Source organism: Salvelinus namaycush, chromosome 6 (assembly GCF_016432855.1).
Source record: "Salvelinus namaycush isolate Seneca chromosome 6, SaNama_1.0, whole genome shotgun sequence".
NCBI lineage: Eukaryota > Metazoa > Chordata > Actinopteri > Salmoniformes > Salmonidae > Salvelinus > Salvelinus namaycush.
In genome coordinates, this window is record NC_052312.1 from 7,797,990 (window position 1) to 7,815,762 (window position 17,773).

At 47.1% G+C, this 17,773-nt stretch overlaps 1 protein-coding gene across 1 annotated transcript; it reads right to left on the minus strand.

Moving 5' to 3' along the window:
- Positions 1-12,884: 12,884 nt before the first annotated feature.
- LOC120049475 lies at positions 12,885-16,324 on the minus strand. Its single transcript, XM_038995739.1, has one exon. The coding sequence runs from the start codon at positions 16,071-16,073 to the stop codon at positions 12,903-12,905; it is 3,171 nt and encodes a 1,056-aa protein (XP_038851667.1). The 5' UTR covers positions 16,074-16,324; the 3' UTR covers positions 12,885-12,902.
- Positions 16,325-17,773: the final 1,449 nt, after the last annotated feature.

Consider the following 17,773-nt stretch of genomic DNA (forward strand, 5'->3'; position numbering starts at 1 on the left):
TAAAAAACATCTAGCCGCCCTTACCTGCCGATCTATAAATTACGTCTCCGTAATCTAGCATGGGTAGGATGGTCATCTGAATCAGGGTTAGGCAGCTGGGGTGAATGCTATCTAAAATGCTGGGGTGAATGTTTTATCTATCTAAAATGGACATGTATGGATAAACCACTTCTTCAATCTTTTTGTCCCTATAACAAAGAACAAACAGCAAAAACATATACATGATCAAATACAAATCTTAGAATCGACTATTAAAGACTACCAGAACCCACTGTATTCTCCAATTACATTGAATGAACTACAGGACAAAATACAAACCCTCCAACCCAAAAAGGCTTGTGGTGTTGATGGTATCCTAAATTGATGGTACCACAAATTCCAATTGGCTATTCTTAAACTCTTTAACATCACCCTTAGCTCTGGCATCTTCCCCAATATTTTGGACCAAGGACTGATCACCCCAATCCACAAAAGTAGAGACAAATTTGACCCCAATAACTTCCGTGGGATATGCGTCAACAGCAACCTTCGGAAAATCCTCTGCATTATCATTAACAGCAGACTCGTACATTTCCTCAGTGAAAACAATGTACTGAGCAAATGTCAAATTGACTTTTAACCAAATTACCGTGAGACAGACCACGTATTCACCCTGCACACCCTAATTAACAAACAAACAAAACAAAACAAAGGCAAAGTCTTCTCTGCTTTGTTGATTTCAAATAATTTGGTATGAGGGTCTGCTATACAAATTGATGCAAAGTGGTGTTGGGGGAAAAACATATGACATTATAAAATCCATTTACACAAACAACAAGCGTGCGGTGAAAATGAGCAAAAAACACATTTCTTTCCACAGGGCTGTGGGATGACAGGGATGCAACTTAAGCCCCACCCTCTTCAACATATTTATCTTGACAAATTGTCAAGGGCACTAGAAAAGTCTGCAGCACCTGGCCTTACCCTACTAGAATCTGAAGTCAAATGTCTACTATTTTCTGATGATCTGGTGCTTCTGTCCCCAACCAAGGATGGCCAACAGCAGCACCTAGATCTTCTGCACAGATGTAAATCTCAGTAAGACAAAAATAACGGTATTCCAAAAAAGGTCCAGTTGCCAGGACCACAAATACAAATTCCATCTTGACACCGTTGCCCTAGGGCACACAAAAACTATACATACCTTGGCCTAAACATCAGTGCCACAGGTAACTTCCACAAAGCTGTAAGCGATCTGAGAGACAAGGCAAGAAGGGCCTTCTATGCCATCAAAAGGAACATAAAATTCGACATACTAATTAGGATCTGGCAAAAAATACTCTAATCAGTTATAGAACCCATTTCCCTCTATGGTTGTGAGGTCTGAGGTCCGCTCATCAACCAAGAATTCACAAAATGGGACAAACACCAAATTGAGAATCTACATGCAGATTCCTGACCACTGTGACTGACCCAAACTTAAGGAAAGCTTTGACTATGTACAAAATCAGTGAGCATAGCCTTGCTATTGAGAAAAACAGTCGTAGGCAGACCCGGCTCTCAAGAGAATACAGGCTATGTGTACACTGCCCACACAATGAGGTGGAAACTGAGCTGCACTTCCTCACCTCCTGCCAAATGTATGACAATATTAGATACAAATATTTCCCTCAGATTACAGACCCACAAAGAATTCGAAAACAAATCCGATTTTGTTAAACTCCCATATCTATTGGGTGAAATACCACAGTGTGCCATCACAGCAGCAAGATTTGCGACCTGTTGCCACAAGAGAAGGGCAACCAGTGAAGAACGAACACCATTGTAAATACAACCAATATTTATATTAATTTATTTCCCCTTTTGTACTTTAACTATTTGCACATCGTTACAATACTGTATAAATACATAATATAACATTTGAAATGTCTTTATTCTTTTGGAACTTTTGTGAGTGAAATATTTACTGTTCATTTTTTATTTTTTATCTAACTTTGTTTATTATCTATTTCATTTGCTTTGGAAATGTAAACGTGTTTCCCATTCCAATAAAGCCCTTTGAATTGAATTTGAATGGATATTGAACTGTCTTGAGAGAGAAAGGGAGACATGCAGAGATGTAGAGTGATGGGGCTTCAGTCTCTGCATGTTGCTGAGGAGCTCTGTCAGTTTTCTCCAGAGATACTTGTATCTCTCCCCTGTCCTCCCAATTCGAAGAACAAACCGTTATTAGGCTGATGTGTGTTTGGAGGGAGGAGGAGGAAAAACAGCCTGCCTGGCTGTATGGCCAAGAGTTTCTCCAGACATCTGGTTCTAATATCTCCTCCTGCACGTTCCCCTTCTCCCCCGGTCCATCCCCCCCAGTCAGCCTTGCCATTGTTGTTGCTGCTCCACTCCGGCCTCTCAGTATCCCAGACCACACCTGGCTGAGCTTCAGATCCGACTTCTGACCTCATCGCTTTTCTCTTGTCATTCGCCGCTGCTTTTTTCTCCACAAACGTAGAGTCTCTGTATGCACAGGCTCTTCGCCATTCTTTCATGGTAGACCGAAGCAGAATAGGATCACCTTCTTAATCATCATCATCGAGAAATAATTAGCATTCATACGAAGTGGCATCGAGGCTCTAAATGTGAAGTACTTTTGTTTTATTAAAGACTACAATATTGTAATTATGATGAAAATCAAATACGTGCTAAACCTAAATGTCTCTTGACTTTAAAATGACAAGGAATATGACTCACTGTTGGCTACGCATGAGGTTTTCTAGGAAAGAAAGCTGTCCCTCATATTCCACTCCAGCACTACGGTTCTGAGTCCTACTGTGTGTGAAGCCTCTTGTACAGATGTAGGATCTTCATTTGATCACCCTGTTGCATTTCCTGATTTTCCCTTATGAAAAATGTATCAACCCCTAAATTTCACCCCATTAATTATGATCCACATAATAATTCACATTTCCTGTTGCTGCAGGATTATTTTCCCGCTGTAGCAAACTGGCTCAAATTAAAATCCTACATCTGTAGTGTGTCGTACATGGAAGCAGAGATCCTTAGGGATGATCCTGAGGTGAACACACAAACAGGCATTATTAACTCTGATCTCCCTTTGCATGACATTTAGATAAGCTGAGGAGGATGTTGCCTTGTTTAAAGCGTTGGCTGAATCACAGTTAAACCCCTGCTTTCTTACCCATAGCTTCTTGAGTTGGATCAAAATATCAATGGTGTCTTCAGCAAGAGAGGTAGGGAGTTGGCATTAAAGCACCACCAGAAAGCTTTCATATTAGTGTGAAGCCAGAAGTAAAGTACATAGTGCCAATATACTGTAGATATGCATTTGGCATCTGTGCATTTCGAATAGAAGAAGCAATCCGAGCTTAGGAATGAGAAGAAACCGGAATGAGGCAGTGCAAATGGTTACTGGCAAAACAGTGGTTCTTTTTCAAAGTTTGCACATTTCCTCAGAACCTTTTCACTGAACTGTCTCTACTGTACTTCAAATGGCTCGTAAACACTGTTACTGTGTATTTTTTTCTCGCAATATTGTTTATTTCCCTCGCGGCCATGTTGATGTGTCATCGGGTCGTCGTTGTAGGAACTATCCAACTAGAACAGTCTCAGAACCGTCCCTCTCACCCCAGGTTCCACAGTCAGGGGGGAGGTCCGATTTCGAACCGAGACAAAACATTGGCTGACAGACCAAAGAAACTCATCCGCTCCAGCACTTGTGCAAATAGATACATCTACGATCGCCTATGATGTGTACCAGATCACAAAGAATGAACAGCGATAGTCATCAAGTTTCTCCTTTGTTTTATAAACACAGAGATATTGAGACAACTTGTTAATAGTGTTGTAAAGACGCTGTCTTGCGATTCGGGATGGTGTGTGGGGGGGGGGGGTTGAGGTTGTTATGGCAATCAAAAACAGACCACTTTTGGAAAGAGAGTTTTCCCATCCTTCGTGACCTTGAGAAGCAAACGCTAGGCAAACTCTAGGATCAAACTGCCACTCGATGGCAATCCGACACGGCTTTCGTGTGATCCCTTGCGAAACAAATATAACCAGACGATACAAGTTGGCAGCACATCTGATGTGTCTGGATGTGTGCTCTAGATGGAAACACAGATATGAGAATAGGACATTTCGGTGGTTGCAAAAGGAGTAGGGAGCTGATGTCACCAGACCTGGGAAACAGAACCGTCTTCCCACTACACAATTTCTCATGTCGTGTATGGATTCTCATTTCTCATGTCGTGTATGGATTCTCATTTCTCATGTCGTGTATGGATTCTCATTTCTCATGTCGTGTATGGATTCTCATTTCTCATGTCGTGTATGGATTCTCATTTCTCATGTCGTGTATGGATTCTCATTTCTCATGTCGTGTATGGATTCTCATTTCTCATGCCGTGTATGGATTCTCATTTCTCATGCCGTGTATGGATTCTCATTTCTCATGCCGTGTATGGATTCTCATTTCTCATGTCGTGTATGGATTCTCATTTCTCATGCCGTGTATGGATTCTCATTTCTCATGTCGTGTATGGATTCTCATTTCTCATGTCGTGTATGGATTCTCATTTCTCATGTCGTGTATGGATTCTCATTTCTCATGTCGTGTATGGATTCTCATTTCTCATGTCGTGTATGGATTCTCATTTCTCATGTCGTGTATGGATTCTCATTTCTCATGTCGTGTATGGATTCTCATTTCTCATGTCGTGTATGGATTCTCATTTCTCATGTCGTGTATGGATTCTCATTTCTCATGTCGTGTTGGTTATTACTGCATTGTCGGAACTAGAAGCACAAACATTTCGCTACACTCGCATTAACATCTGCTAACCATGTGTGTGAGACAAATCTGATTTGATTTGATTTGATTTGATTCAGAGTGAATGTAAAGCAAACATACAAGTCCTTGTAGCATTACTGTATTACATATTCAAATATAACACTGTATGGTCTATTACTGAACTGAATTAAGCACTTTCACTGAGAGAAATTCACTGATCCCTGACACAGCAAATGGTCATTATGTCTGTCAAGAGTGCACTGGTGTGGAATGGCTGAAGGGTACTGTACGCTCAACACTAGAAAGTCAACACTGACTGACAAGCGCAGCCCTGAGCAAAAGCTACACTCTGTATGAATTTGCATGTTCACCAACTCTTACAGGAAGTACAAATTCTAAATACAAACAGTGAAAAGAGAAACGTTCACACGTTCATATTCATATGCTCCCGTTCTCGTTCCCACGCATACACACACACGCTTGCAGACGAGCAGGCAGACAGACAGGCAGACACACACACGCTCGTAGACATTCAGGCAGACAGACAGACAGACAGACAGACAGACAGACAGACAGACAGACAGACAGACAGACAGACAGACAGACAGACAGACAGACAGACTCTCGCAGGCATGCAGGGACACACATACACACATACACACAAGCACACTGCACTGTACAGAGAACAATAAACAGATGTGGATAGAGACAGATCCCTTCTGTGAGAAGGGGATGCACATTCCCGTCACCAGTGTTCTGCAGCATTATGTTCCCATTACACACTGTTCTAATTAGCCAACCAGTGGTAGAGACACATTGAGAATCCCCATGGTAACCAGATCCCCCATTGTCCCTTATATATTCTGCTTACTACTACAGACTATACTAGACCCCCAGTCCAAAGCCCTATTTCCTGTCTTCTTACTCTCCCTCTTCCTCCCTTCCTCCCTCACATAGTTTAGATCAAATATTTCCGTATTCCATATTTCTCCGCATGTGTTGACAGGCCTCCAATACCAAAGAAACCCTGCTTAGCCCCCAAGGCCCCGGGCGAGCATTGATCTGCCAGAAAGACGCTCAAAGTGCTGGCGTGTCTGTATGGAGGACTGCACATGGACCAGCCCCAGCCAGCTTCCTCAGGGTCTATCTGGCAATCGACCAGAAACACAATGTATGTTCAAAGCAAACAGCCAGAGGCCGACAAAATCCAGTCAGTAAAACAGCCAGACAGTCAACTACACTGTAGTCAATCCCAGCACCTTCCATTTCATTCAACACAATTCCCTTGCGAAGGAGCACGATTTGTAATTACAAGCCGTTGATCAGTGGGGGGTGAGACAGAGCGACACTCCCATCGATAATCCCTCACTTTTTTCCTAATTACTTCACCCCATCGACCTAACACAACACAAGAGAACAGCAACAGAGGTGGATAACATGATGGAAACAGAGCACCACGGTGGCTCTGAAAAGTACTGAGGGAGTCACGGAGAGACAGATCCTCTGTCAGATGTCTTGAGGGGAGGAGGGGGAGGCACAGGGGAGAGGAAAATGAGGTTAGGGGGGTTAAGCCCATCTCTGTATCGATTTAGTGTCCTCTTGATGACTACATACTTTTATATTGATGTCACCAATCTGAGGTAAAAAAATGATGTCTATTTTCACTCAATTGTGTGAGGTGAAAATGTGAGCTTGTGTAAGGTAGTAACACAAGCTGTCCGCGGTGATATTAGCGCATTGTAAAATAATTGAATATGGCTAAATAATGTTGGAGGACAGTATAAAGTATGTCACTAACTATTGCGACAACTACATCTAGTTCTCACTCATTTAACCATTTAGAGAGTAAGAAAATGCTATCAAACACAATTTAACTGGGCACTGCTCTAGAGGTAGTGACTGCAGCTGCCTGAACGTTCCCCGTCCCTACTAATACAAACGCCACGTATTACATCTGAATTGACTTGCAATGTTTGTTGATTTGACTTAAGAAAATGGAGAGCTGGCCATTCAAGCAGGAGTCTGGTATTATTTGCTGGTGATGGCTGCAAATCGATGGCTTTAATTTGGCTGCCGAGTGGCGCAGCCTTCTAAGGCACTGCATCTCAGTGCTAGAGGCGTCACTACAGACCCTGGTTTGATTCCAGGCTGTATCACAACCGGCCGTGGTTGGGAGTCCCATAGGGGGACGCACAATTGGCCCAGCGTCGTCTGGGTTAGGGGTTGGCCGGGGTAGGCCGTCACTGTTAAATAAACACATTTTTAACAATAGTCTGCGTATGAGCAGATGCAGACACACAGATGCAGACACACGCTCCTGATTTCTCTCTCATACCTAGTTGGCACCAATCCTTCTTTGTGCTCTGTTCAATGCATTTCTGACTTCAACTTTAAGACCTAGGAATGTGTAATGAGGAAAACTGATGCTGCAGGTTCTCCCTCAGTCAGAAAATAGCTTCACATTTCAATAACTCAAGGCCAGTGCATTAACAGCATGAATGGGAGTTTTTATTATTTTTGCGAAGGTTGGGGCTATGAAAAAATGAACATTGGCAAGTTTTTAACTTTTTGAACATGGTTGAGGGCATGGGTGTCTGGATTTCACTTCATTTTGGAAGCGGACGATGCCCTTAAGACGTTTTGACATGAATAACGACCAGTTAGAGACAAGAAAAAAATTGTACACTCAACTTGTGTTCGACTGATCACCGACACTGATCAACGATGAGACAGCCTATAGGGAGGAGATCAAAGACCTGGCAGTGTGGTGCCAGGATAACAACCTCTCCCTCAACGTGATCAAGACAAAGAAGATGATTGTGGACTACAGGAAAGGAGGGCTAAGCACGCTGTAGTGGAGCAGGTTGAGAGCTTCAAGTTCCTTGGTGTCCACATCACCAATGAACTATCATGGTCCAAACACACCAAGACACTCACGAAGAAGGTACGAAAATGCCTTGGCATGGGTCCTCAGATACTCAAAAAGTTGTACAGCTGCACCATCGAGAGCATCCTGACTGGTTGCATCACCGCCTGGTATGGCAACTGCTTGGCCTCTGCCCGCAAGGCACTACAGAGGGTAGTGCGTACGGCCCAGTACATCACTGGGGCCAAACGTCCTGCCATACAGGACCTCTATACCAGGCGGTGTCAGAGGAAGGCCCTGACAATTGCCAGACTCCAGCCACCTTAGTCATAGTAGTCATAGACTGTTCTCTCTGCTACCACACGGCAAGCGATACCGGAGGGCCAAGTCTAGGTCCAAAACGCTTCTTAACAGCTTCTACCCCCAAGCCATGAGACTCCTGAACAGCTAATCAAATGGCTACCCGGACTATTTGCATTGCCCCCTCCCCCCACACATTTTTTGTCTGCTGCTACTCTCAGTTTATTATCTATGCATAGTCACTTTACCTCTACCTACATGTACATATTACCTCAATTACCTCGACTAACCTGTGCCCCTGCACATTGACTCTGTACCGGTACCCCCTGTATATAGCATTGTTACTGTTATTTTATTGTTGCTCTTTAAGTATTTGTTATTTTTCTAAATATATATATATATATGTATTATTTTTACTTCAGTCAAGTTTATTATAATTTTTTGGGGGGAGGGGGGTATTTTCCTTAAAACTGCATTGTTGGTTAAGGGCTCGTAAGTAAGCATTTCACTGTAAGGTGAATACCTGTTGTATTCGGAGCATGTGACTAATAAAGTTGGATATGATTTGACTTACGTTCTACTCTACTTTGATGTATGTTACAGTTTCGTGAGAAATACCTTACTCTACCATGTTTCAATAACTCAGTTTCAATGCCAATTTTGTATTCTGATTGTATTCAATTGGTATTCAGCATTACAGACTATCGAATGGAAGTTGCTATCCTGAACTTCAGAATGTACTCCAATGAATGAGGACCCCTTTCTGTGGTCTATTAAATATTAAACTTGCTGGACAGAGCTCCAGCGCACCACTATTCCCCTGATACGCACATGCTTTTGGAGATGGCCAACTTGCTCAGGTAACCAGGAATATACGTATGGCGAAGCCAACTGTTGCTGACATCACCGTTTCGCGGTATATAAATCTTGTGCGTCCATCCACTCAATGACCAGATGGCCCTCCTATTGCGTCATCAGCTGATTAGTGATAGATGCGCCAGAGCATGGCGGAAGGCAGGCAGAGTAGCTGACCAGATCTGTCCCTATGGGGCTTACATCATCAAGGAGGCTCCCCTTAACAACACCTAGCAACACAACCCCACTGTGTCTGAGTGGCCCTGAACACACAGAAGGGCCCATGAGCAATCCCCTTACAGGGTGGCATTTCACTGCGTTCTGTCTGTGGCACAGAAAGTCATAAAGATATTTACAAAAATAACATCTCTGTAGTCAGTGGCACATCTATCCCCTGTGAGTGATCACCGCCCGGCCTCACAGGCAAGGCCTTTGGCTGGCTGCAGTCTGTGGCACAGAGATGAATAAATATCTCTGTGATCTCTATGGTCAGTGGCATCAGATAACCTCCGGGTTTTAACAGCAGCATGCCATGAAGCAGGCCTCTAGTGAGAGGTGACCGGATGGATCAGCGATTGAACACGAAGAGGCCCCCTTAGAGCTCCACACTGAGCCCCAGTCTGGTTGTGATCAACACATTCCGTTAATATGCAATAAGGAGCCGACCCTGCCAGCTATGATGACACACAAACACTGCAGCCTGGGTATTGGGGACTGGTGTTGCCTAATAAGATAAGATGAGTATTTTATCATTTATCTTTTGAACACTGCGTTGCTGGGAAAGTGCTCCCAAGTAAGCATTTCACGGTAAAGTGTACAACTGTTGTATTTGACACGTGAAAAATAACATTTGATTTGATAAACAATTCCTAGGTATTGGGGACGGGTGTTGCCTAATACAGTGAGATTGTTGTGGGAGAGTTTGTATGAATCATTTCCCACCCCTGTGGGTTTTGATTGATGCATTCTAAACGTTGTGTTTGTTGCAGAGCTGTGATATTCCTACGTTCACACACCCTCCCGCCTCTCCTGTCAGCATTGAAGGGCGTCTTAAGATGTTTATTTAAACACCCAATAGGGCCTCTTCAACTTAGTGCTGCTTCCATATACTCTCTGTGCACTAGGAATCAATTTCAAACTGAGATTTCTGCATGTCTCCTAAAACAGACAGGACTACATTATGAAGTGATTGGACCATGAACCATTAAATCACAAGACATGAACATCGATAAAACCCTTACCATAACATTTTAATTAACAATTACTTAAAACCTAACGGGTAACAAAAATTTTAAAAAGCATTTCACAGTCCTTAGGTCAGAAGGCACATCTTAGATTGATTTCATTGTCTGTCATTTCTGATAGTCTGTCATTTACAAGTGCAAGCCATCCTTTGAAGGGGGACTGCAGTTACTGTCAAAGTTGCTAGAGGGTGCATTGACTTCAAACTGTAAATGTTGGTATTGTCCCATCATGGCTATTAAGGAAGTCCATAGAAAGCTAAGGCCAGGCCTGTAACAAGAAGGAGTGGGGCGTGCTGAACACTTACAGTATGTGACATGGGACTGGGGAGCGATTGAAAGATCACTAGTTCACTGAAAAGGCCAACGGTAAAGTCAATCGGGAGCCTGTGACCCCCATTACAGTCCTTGTAGTCTGTAATACAAACACATCTTACATCTGCACTCAAACCTACATGAGGAGCATGGGTGAGTTGACTAGGAGAGTTAGTTAAATTGGAGTTGAATGGAAGGAACCCTCCCCTTAGACAGACAGACATTCCATGGAATTACTAAGAGTTCTGTGGTCTATATGAAACAAAAGGCACTTCATTGAATCAGGAGTCATGACACTAACACATTTTCTGGAAAAGTCATTGCTACGAACTATACATTTACAAAAACAATCAATCACATATATACACGCGTACTGTATAAAACTAATTTGGTCTGTGGTGTGAATTGATTTGTTCCGGTACTTAAAAAAAGCAGAAGCATGAAAGTAATTTCCGAGTGATTGCTTTTTCTCAACAGCGTTATGACAGTCAACAGCGTCATGACAGTCAACAGCGTCATGACAGTCAACAGCGTCATGACAGTCAACAGCGTCATGACAGTCAACAGCGTCATGACAGTCAACAGCGTTATGACAGTCAACAGCGTCATGACAGTCAACAGCGTCATGACAGTCAACAGCGTTATGACAGTCAACAGCGTCATGACAGTCAACAGCGTCATGACAGTCAACAGCGTTATGACAGTCAACAGCGTCATGACAGTCAACAGCGTCATGACAGTCAACAGCGTCATGACAGTCAACAGCGTTATGACAGTCAACAGCGTTATGACAGTCAACAGCGTCATGACAGTCAACAGCGTCATGACAGTCAACAGCGTTATGACAGTCAACAGCGTCATGACAGTCAACAGCGTCATGACAGTCAACAGCGTTATGACAGTCAACAGCGTCATGACAGTCAACAGCGTTATGACAGTCAACAGCGTCATGACAGTCAACAGCGTTATGACAGTCAACAGCGTCATGACAGTCAACAGCGTTATGACAGTCAACAGCGTTATGACAGTCAACAGCGTCATGACAGTCAACAGCGTTATGACAGTCAACAGCGTCATGACAGTCAACAGCGTTATGACAGTCAACAGCGTCATGACAGTCAACAGCGTTATGACAGTCAACAGCGTTATGACAGTCAACAGCGTTATGACAGTCAACAGCGTCATGACAGTCAACAGCGTCATGACAGTCAACAGCGTTATGACAGTCAACAGCGTCATGACAGTCAACAGCGTTATGACAGTCAACAGCGTCATGACAGTCAACAGCGTCATGACAGTCAACAGCGTTATGACAGTCAACAGCGTTATGACAGTCAACAGCGTCATGACAGTCAACAGCGTTATGACAGTCAACAGCGTTATGACAGTCAACAGCGTCATGACAGTCAACAGCGTCATGACAGTCAACAGCGTCATGACAGTCAACAGCGTTATGACAGTCAACAGCGTTATGACAGTCAACAGCGTTATGACAGTCAACAGCGTCATGACAGTCAACAGCGTCATGACAGTCAACAGCGTTATGACAGTCAACAGCGTTATGACAGTCAACAGCGTTATGACAGTCAACAGCGTCATGACAGTCAACAGCGTTATGACAGTCAACAGCGTCATGACAGTCAACAGCGTTATGACAGTCAACAGCGTTATGACAGTCAACAGCGTTATGACAGTCAACAGCGTCATGACAGTCAACAGCGTTATGACAGTCAACAGCGTCATGACAGTCAACAGCGTTATGACAGTCAACAGCGTTATGACAGTCAACAGCGTCATGACAGTCAACAGCGTTATGACAGTCAACAGCGTCATGACAGTCAACAGCATCATGACAGTCAACAGCGTCATGACAGTCAACAGCGTTATGACAGTCTTGCTTGTATAGTTTGGTTCAACTGCTGAAATGTCTGTTGTCCTGCAAAGGAGCGTGAATCACAACCGCCTTCATTCACCAACTTCTGAGGTAAATAAGAACCTGCTTCTTTGACAAAGTTGACAAAAATAGTAATTTGTGACACCACACTTTGGGGAATGAGCTCAAAACCTCAGCGTTTCTTTGAAAGATGCAGACACCCAGATTTCATGGACAACAAAAAATGCTATAAGCTACAGTATAGTTCTTTGGCTTAGGTTTTCAGATGGCACTGCTGATACATGAACAGTGTATTCCCACAGCATCTGTAACTATAACCAGATGACGTATTCAACAACAATCCCAATAGATGGTTTCTATTATGACCCTATAGTGCAATCATATAGGGATCATATACCTTGTCCTGTGAGATCTGCGTAAGCAACAATAATGTCAAATCACCCCAAGAAAAGGATCAGTGTTTTTTGTTGTTGTATTGCTTCCTGTTTCTTCTCTTTTCTCTTTCAACCGATATTCCACAGAAACATCCAAGTGTTTCACAGAGTCGCATACAGTAAAACAACCACCCAAGTCCTCTCTTACCTTCTTCATATCCTCTCCTCTTATTTATAAAAACAGTTTATTTATCTACAAGTCTTTCCTCATTTCGTCTGTTTAAACATGTGACTGCATCCCCTTGCTGGGATTGAGCGCTCCCTGCTTGTCGTGCGCCCCAGAGATCCAATGGTAGCAGTCGGTGGCGGACTTGTTGCGTGGTGTGACAGCGCAACGGGTGCAGTAGACGATGCCCAGTGCCACCATCACCACGATGAAGATACAAAGGGGCACCAGGAGGCCTACCAGCAGCCAGTTGGCACCATCCTGCTTCTGGCTACTCTCATCCTCCTGGGGAGGCTCCCTCTCATCCTCCCCCTCCACCTCCAATACGTCCTCCTGGGGCGGCTCCCTCTCATCCTCCCCCTCCACCTCCACCTCCAATACGTCCTCCTGGGGCAGCTCCCTCTCATCCTCCCCCTCCACCTCCACCTCCACTACGTCCTCCTGGGGCAGCCCCCTCTCATCCTCCCCCTCCACCTCCACCTCCACCACGTCCTCCTGGGGCGGCCCCCTCTCATCCTCCCCCTCCACCTCCACCACGTCCTCCTGGGGCGGCCCCCTCTCATCCTCCCCCTCTACCTCCACCTCCACCACGTCCTCCTGGGGCGGCCCCCTCTCATCCTCCCCCTCCACCTCCACCACGTCCTCCTGGGGCGGCCCCCTCTCATCCTCCCCCTCCACCTCCACCACGTCCTCCTGGGGCGGCCCCCTCTCGCCCTTTCTCTCCACCTCCTCCTCCACCACGTCCTCCTGGGGCGGCCCCCTCTCATCCTCCCCCTCCACCTCCACCTCCACCACGTCCTCCTGGGGCGGCCCCCTCTCATCCTCCCCCTCCACCTCCACCACATCCTCCTGGGGCAGCCCCCTCTCATCCTTCCCCTCCACCTCCACCACGTCCTCCTGGGGCGGCCCCCTCTCATCCTCTCCCTCCACCTCCAATACGTCCTCCTGGGGCGGCCCCCTTTCATCCTCCCCCTCCACCTCCACCACGTCCTCCGGGGGCGGCTCCCTCTCATCCTCCCTCTCCACCTCCACCACGTCCTCCTGGGGCGGCCCCCTCTCATCCTCCACCTCCACCACGTCCTCCTGGGGCGGCCCCCTCTCATCCTCCCTCTCCACCTCCACCACGCCCTGGTCGGGTGTGAGGGGGGTTTGAGGAGCCAGGGGAGAAGGCAGGGAGGGGATGTGCTGGCCTGGGTCCTGGTCCATCTCTGGGGGGGATGTCACCCACACATCGTCAATTACCCCCACTTCTTCATTCTCATCAGCTTCATCATAGTTGGATGCGGGGACATACTGGTCAGTGATTGGCTCCTGCCATGTGGTAAGTCCTTGGTCCTGGCTGGTGGGGGTGGAACTGATCCAGAACCAGTTCCAGGCCCCTCCCGAGATAGTGGAGGTGGGGAGGACTGAGGGACTGGTAGTGGTTTCCTCATCCTCCTCAAACCAATACCTGTCAGAGGTGGGAGTTGGGGTGGGGATTGTGTCGGATGTGGGGCTGGGAGAGAGACTGGGTGTGGGTTTCAACTCTGGCTGGACCTTGGCTGGGACATTCCAATTCATGATGTCCCAGCCAGGTGTATACTCCTCCTCTTCTTCCTCCTCCTCCTCTTCTTCCTCCTCCTCATCGGTCTCTTCCGTGGGGGGGGGCAGGAATGGGTTGTGGTTTAGGACTGGCTCCTCCTGGGGTGCACTGGTGACCCAGATGATGTCACTTTCCAGCCTGGGAGGGTCTGTGAGCCAGTCCAGGGACTCTTCCTCCTCCAGGGGCCAGTCGGTGTAGGTCTGCTGGGGGTCCCACTTGGAACCGGGTTGGCGGGTGACCCAGGGGTACGAGGGCGTGACTGTGGTGGGTGAGTCCTCCCCTATCTTCCTGCAGGAGAATTGGTCAGAGAGTAGCTCGTAGCCCACCTCGCAGTAACACTCGAAGCCCCCCTCGTAGTTCACACACATCTGCTGACATGTCCCAGGGATCTGACACTCGTCGGTGTCCTGGCAGTGGGAGGGGTCCTCGGGCAGGGGGGAGAAGCCCAGGTGGCAGTGGCAGATGTGGGAGCCAGGCGTGTTCTCGCAGGCGTGCTCACAGGGGTCCTCCATGCACTCATCCACGTCCTCGCAGTCGCCCTCCTGGTCCGGCCGGTAGCCCTGGCGGCAGCGGCACTCGAAGGTACCCGGGGCGTTGACGCACAGCTGCTCGCAGGGACTCTGCAGGCACTCATCTACATCCAGGCAACCACGCTCATCCGGGGCCAGCATGTAGCCTTCGGGGCAGGCACAGCGGTAGCCGTCCGACAGCGGAAGGCATTCGAACTCGCAGGGGGCACTGTGGCACCGGTCGACAGCAACACATGTCTGCCCGTCGTCACCGAGCTGAAAGCCGTCCGAGCACTCACAGTAGTAGTGTTCCCTGGCCTCCTGGCAGAAATGCTCGCAGCCTCCATTGTCCCGATCACACCAGCTCTTCTCTGTGGTGTCGGAGCAGAGGGGCGTCTCCCTGGACCACCCCACAGTGCCATCCTCCCTCAGCATACACAGCACTGACTGCTCCTCCTCTGTGCCCCCCGGGCAGGGCACCGTGGCTACAGATCCAAAGGGCACGTGGGTAAGGAGGCTACTGAGGAGACTGAAGGGGGTACTATAGAGGGCATTGCCGCCCCCCTCGCTCCAAATAGCCGGGCACATGCCCTTGTAGGTGTAGTGGCACAAGTAGCCATCCACGGGCACCGAACACGAGCCGTCCAGCCATTTAAAATTATCATGCTGCTCGTGGGCGGCTGTGCCATAGGTCATAACCACACAGCGCGGGGCCGAACAGGTACTGGGTGAGTCGTCCCTCAGCCAGTTGGTGTACTGGGTATCCTGGTCACCTGTAATCCAGGAGAACCCACGGAGAGGGCGAGAGGCGGTACACTGGCGAGGCTGTCTCTGGAGACCAATCCACACCCGGACCTTGGTTCTGGGGCCCCGTAGCTCCACGCTGGAGAAGAGAGCAGCGATAGTGTCAGCCCCCTCTTGGAGTTTGACTGTGGCCAGGTTGCCTCCCTTCTCCTTGCAACTCCTCCAGGAGTCCAGGAAGGTCTTGCGCTGAAAGTAGACCACGAAGCAGCCGTCCTCGTTGCACAGAGCGTCCCTCTCCTGTAGCTCCTGGCCCCATACAGGGGGACTATAGAAGAGGAGACCCAGTAGTGAGACAACTACAGCAGCAGCACAGCACACTGGGGAGCCCATTGTTAGTTCACTCTCCACAACTCACTTTTCAAATCCTCGCCTTTTCTTCTTCTTCTTTTTTCTCTTTCTCCTCTTCAACTTTTTTTACTATTTGTGTCTTGTTTTTTTTCTTCCCATCCAAACTTTTCATCTGCACTTTACCTCTCCAAACCTCTCTCTCTCTCTCCAACTACCTCAGTCTTCCCTGCTAACAGAGTTCTGTGCCGGTGTTGAGTGCTTGCAGATTGTCTCTAGATTTCAGAGAGGGAGTGGGAAGAGAGAGAGAGGAAGGGAGAGAGATGGTGCGAGAGAGGGGGAGGGAGGGAGAGCAAGAGGGGAATGAGCGAAGGAAAGAGGGAGGGAATTGAAAAAATAATTATGTTTTTGGAAGAGGCGGGGGGTTCTCATTGTGTGTGTGTGTGTGTGTGTGTGTGTGTGTGTGTGTGTGTGTGTGTGTGTGTGTGTGTGTGTGTGTGTGTGTGTGTGTGTGTGTGTGTGTGTGTGTGTGTGTGTGTGTGTGTGTGTGTGTGTGTGAGTGAGATGCCTGTGAGTGTCTCGGGGAGGGCTGGGGGAGGTGCACTGCACTGTGTATATTTATCTTTCTAAGAGTGTGTCGTAAGGTTTTCATAAGTCAGTTTATGGAAATAGCTTGGGACCCAGCCATACCCCCCATGTCCCCTACCCCCCATATCCCCTACCCTCCAGCAACACACACACAGGCACACACACACACACAGGCACATACACACACAAACATACACACACAAAAACACACCATCCTACCAGGCCTTCAAGGCAGATATTCAGTTATGACGCTTCAAAATGTTTTTGTTTTCTTCAATAATTCCACAAGCAGGAGAATTATCAGACAAAAACCTGTCTGTGTTCCAATAGCCCACCACTCTGTTCCCCTTGGTCTCCTTTCAGTCCATAGCTGAAGCTTTCTCTCTTTTCTTTGGTCCGTCTTTCTTATCTCTGTCTTTGCAGAGAGAACATGAACACTTTTTGCTTAACTAGCAAATGGAAGTAACGAAAGGGTTGAATGGATATCTTCAATGGGTGTCTGTTTATTTGAATGATACTTGCGTCTGTTCTTCTTTGTGTGTGTGTGTGCATGCGTGCGTGCGTGTGTGCGTGCATGTGCACACCCACATGTAATACATTTTGTAAATACTGCATTCCCCACTCGCTTTTCTGTCCTTTACCAAAGCAACTCACGGAATCAAATTAAGATTCCTTTCGCTCATAAAATGTGTCATCCAACACTGACGCTATAGCCTTAAGCAAGAAAGAAGATACCAGCCTAGCTCACATTGAAAATGTTGATTTGATTTGATTTTCAACCATGATAGCCACAATCATTCCACTCACCTTGCTAATAACGCTCCTTTTGATATGGAAGCAGAGAAAGTGGCCAAGGCCCTGCACAGGAAAGGGCCTCAGGGTTCTGTAATGAAAACAAGGCAAGAGTTAATGGAGACTGTGTTTCCAACCAAACTGGGGGGGGGGGGGGGGGGGGGGGGTTGTGCAGGAGCAGTCTAGGGAGGACGTAGCAGTCTGGGAAGGAGGTATCAGTCTGGGGAGGACGTATCAGTCTGGGGAGGAGGTATCAGTCTGGGGGGGACGTAGCAGTCTGGGGAGGACGTAGCACTCTGGGGAGGAGGTATCACTCTGGGGAGGAGGTATCAGTCTGGGGAGGACGTAGCAGTCTGTGGAGGAGG

Coding starts and splice junctions, on each gene's coding strand:
- LOC120049475 (XM_038995739.1), bottom strand. CDS start 16,073: ATGGGCTCCCCAGTGTGCTGTGCTGCTGCTGTAGTTGTCTCACTACTG.